The 3,746-nt window shown below is 40.0% G+C and overlaps 1 protein-coding gene across 1 annotated transcript; it reads left to right on the forward strand.

Moving 5' to 3' along the window:
* LOC109923344 (trace amine-associated receptor 4-like) lies at window positions 1-2,595 on the forward strand (the record flags this gene model as incomplete). Its single annotated transcript, XM_048597046.1, has 2 exons — window positions 1-549; window positions 2,551-2,595. Coding segments are annotated over exons 1-2 (594 nt in total), but the record flags the coding sequence as incomplete, so codon positions are not given.
* Between the last annotated feature and the right edge of the window lie 1,151 nt (window positions 2,596-3,746).

The following is a 3,746-nucleotide window of genomic DNA, read 5'->3' on the forward strand; positions in this document are numbered from 1 at the left end:
ATGAATTTATCAGACCACGAGAATTCAGACAATGTGCAATATTGTTTTGAATTTGTCAACACATCCTGTGCCAGAGTCACCAGGTCAATTGCAATTAATGTAGCACTGTACATTTTTATTATCACTTCAATACTCATTACTATATTTGGAAACCTGGTGGTGATCATTTCTGTTTTACATTTCAAACAACTACAGACACCCACCAATTTTCTTCTCTCATCTTTGGCTGTTGTGGACTTTCTAGTTGGCTTTATTGTATTGCCATATAGTATGGTTAGGTCAGTGGAAAAATGCTGGTATTTTGGAGAAGTGTTCTGTAAAATTCACTCAATTACAGAGATTGTGTTAACTGTTGTTTCAATTTACACTTTATGTTTTATTGCCATTGATCGTTATTATGCTATGTGTGACCCTTTGTTTTACTCTGTAAAGATCACTCTACCTGTAACAGTTATGACAATTATACTAATTTGGCTGTTTGCTGTCTTTTATGGACTTAGTGTATTTTTATTAGACTTTAGTAAAAAGTCTGTAGATGATTATGTAGCTGTAAGGTCCTGTGAGGGCAGCTGTATTGCATACCATAAGTTTGAGGGGCATATAGATGCATTGATTGTATTTTTTATTCCAATTTTTATCATTTTAGGAATATATGTCAAGATATTTTTTGTAACAAGGTGCAAACGTTGTAGAAAGATTGAAAATATGCCAAATGATAGCCACTGTACTGAAGAAAACAACGTCACAATTATGCATAAAAAGGACCAGATAGTTGTTAGAAAACAAGACATATTAATTGGAATTTTTACATTCTCCTGGCTGCCTTTCTATGTAAATAGCATTCTTAATCCATATTTTGATTTTTTAATCCCACCAGTTTTGGATAGTGTATTTGCATGGTTTGGATTCTTTAATTCTACTTTAAACCCTTTGCTTTATGCTTTCTTGTATCCGTGGTTTCGCAAATCACTAAAACTTATACTTTCTTGTCAGATATTTAACACTGATCCTTCTACAGTTAATTTTCTTTCCGAGTAACCAAATATGGAAATAATGCAAAAAATGAAATAAATGCAACCTACAAATACCTAAAATGTGTTGTGTTGGAAAGTCTTTGATTGCCTTTTATCCGGTCATGGTTCATTTGTAGCATTCCTGCCTCTGTAAAGAAGTGCTCCTGAAAAGGACGTAGGTAGGCTTCCTGTTACAAAGTAATGTTATTACTACATCCCCAGGTTACCCTATTGCACAAATCTGAAGAAGGACCATAAGTGATGTCTTCTGGAGTGGACGGCCTGTTGCACAGTCAGTGTGGTTTCAATGATCAGGTGTTGTTGAGGACAAGGCTGCAGCATTTCATTCACCTTCATATCGTTGGAGGTTTTGTTGTGGTAGGTCCTATTGAGAAGTCACCCACAACTCTCCACCTTACCCTATCTTTAGCACCCTGCCACTATGGTCCACAGCTGCTTATTTAATGGAAATGGACTCGATTATTTTTCACTTGCCTCCATTTCTGGAGGTTGTATCAGCTATCCATCATCCTTCAATGGCCATGTTAGCTGCAGCTCACCCCAGTTTCACTGGAGGAGGTCTTGTGATCTGATGGGGTAGGTGGCCAACCTATCTGAGTGCATTCAAGCTGACAGCGGCACTGAACATTTCTGCAACTGGCTGTTTCCAATTATTCACTGGGGATCCTGTGTGGAATTGCTCAAAGCTCAACCCACAAATGTATCTAGTCTGTTACTGATGCAGTTTATGCCAGATCAAAGATCGAAGAACAAAGAACAGTACAGCACAGGAACAGGGCTTCGGCCCACCGAGACTTTGCTGCCACATGATGACTTTCTAAACTAAAAACTTTTTGCCCATCACAGTCCATTTCCCTCTATTCCCTGCCTATTCATATATCTGTCACGATAGCTCTTAAACATTGCTTTTGTGTCCACCTCCATCATGTCCTCTGGCTGTGCATTCTAGACACTTATTGGACTCTTTGTAAAAAATTTGCCCCGCACATCTCTTTTAAACTTACTCCATTTACTTTAAACCTCTGTTCCCGAGTAATTGACATTTCTCCTCTGGGGAAAAGACTCTGGCTATCTATTCTATCCACGCTACTCATAATTTTGTAAACTTCTATCGGGTCGTCCCCCAGCTTTCAACGTTCAAGTGAAAACAAACCAAGTTTATCCAATATCTCCTCATAGCAAATACCCTCCAAACCAGGCATCATCCTGGTAAACCATTTCTGTAACCTCTCCAAAGACTCCCCATCCTTCATGTAGTATGGCAACCAGAATTGTACACAATAATCCAAGTGTGGTCTAACTAAAGTTTTATACAGCTGCAATGTGACTTGCCAATTTTTATGAAGCAAGCATATTTATATGTCTTCTTGACCACCTTATCCATTTGTGTTGTCCCTTTCAGAAAACTGTGGACCTATACACGTAGATGCTCTGTATGTTGATGCTGCTAAGGGGCCTACCATTTACTGTATACTTCCATCCTGCATTAGATCTTCTAAATTGCATCACCACGCAGCTGTCTGGATTAAACTCCATCTGCCATTTCTCTGCCCAAGTTTCCAGCCTATCTGTATCTTGCTGTATCCTGTGAAAATCCTCCTCATTACCCACATCTCCCCCAATCTTTGCAACATCCGCAAACTTACTAATTAGGCCATTGACATTCTCCTCCAGATCATTTATATATTACATACAACAGGAGTCCTAGTACTGATCCCTGCAGAACACTACTGATCTGATCTCCAATCTGAAAAACATCCTTCCGCCACTACTCTCTGTCTTCTATGACTAAGCCAATTCCGTATCCATCTTACCAGTTCAGCACAGATCCCCTGTGACTTCACCTTCTGTATCAGCCTGACATGAGGGACCTTGTCAAAGGCCTTGCTAAAGTCCATATTGACAACATCTACTGCCCTGCCCTCATCAATCATCTTTGTCACTTCCACAAAAAACTCAATCAAGTTTGTATGACATGGCCTTTCCCACACAAAGCCACGTTGCCTATGACTAATAAGTCTATATTCTTACAAATGTGAGTAAGTCATATCCCTAAGAACTGCCTCCAATAATTTCCATATCACTGATGTAAGGCTCACTGGCCTATAATTTTCTGGATTATCCCTGTTGCCCTTCTTAAACAAAGACATAACATTAGCTATTGTCCAGTCCTCTGGGACCTCCTCTGTGATTAGAGAGAATACAAAGATTTCATACAAGGCCACAGCAATTTCTTCACCTGTGTCCCTCAGCCTTCTGAGATAGATCCCTTCAGATCCTAGGGACTTGTCAACCTTAAAGCTTTTCAAAACACCGAGCACATTCTCCTTTTTTATATTGACATGTCCTAGAATATCAACATACCCCTCCCGAGACTCACTATCCAACATATTCTTCTCCTTTGTGAATACCAATGTAAAGTTTTAGTTAAGAAACATAGAAACATAGAAGATAGGAGCAGGAGGAGGCCATTCAGCCCTTCGAGCCTGCTCTGCCATTCTTCACGATCATGGCTGATCATCCAACTCATTAGCCTAATCCTCCTTTCTCCCCATAACCTTTGATCCCATTTGCCCCAAGTGCTATATCTAGTCACCTCTTGAATACATTCAGAGATAGTAGGAACTGCCGATGCTGCAGTCTGAGATAACAAGGTGTGGAGCTGGATGAACACAGCAGGCCAGGCAGCATCAGAGGAGCAGGAAAGCTAAC

Source organism: Rhincodon typus, chromosome 5 (genome assembly GCF_021869965.1).
Source record: "Rhincodon typus isolate 14 chromosome 5, sRhiTyp1.1, whole genome shotgun sequence".
Classification (NCBI taxonomy): Eukaryota; Metazoa; Chordata; class Chondrichthyes; order Orectolobiformes; family Rhincodontidae; genus Rhincodon; species Rhincodon typus.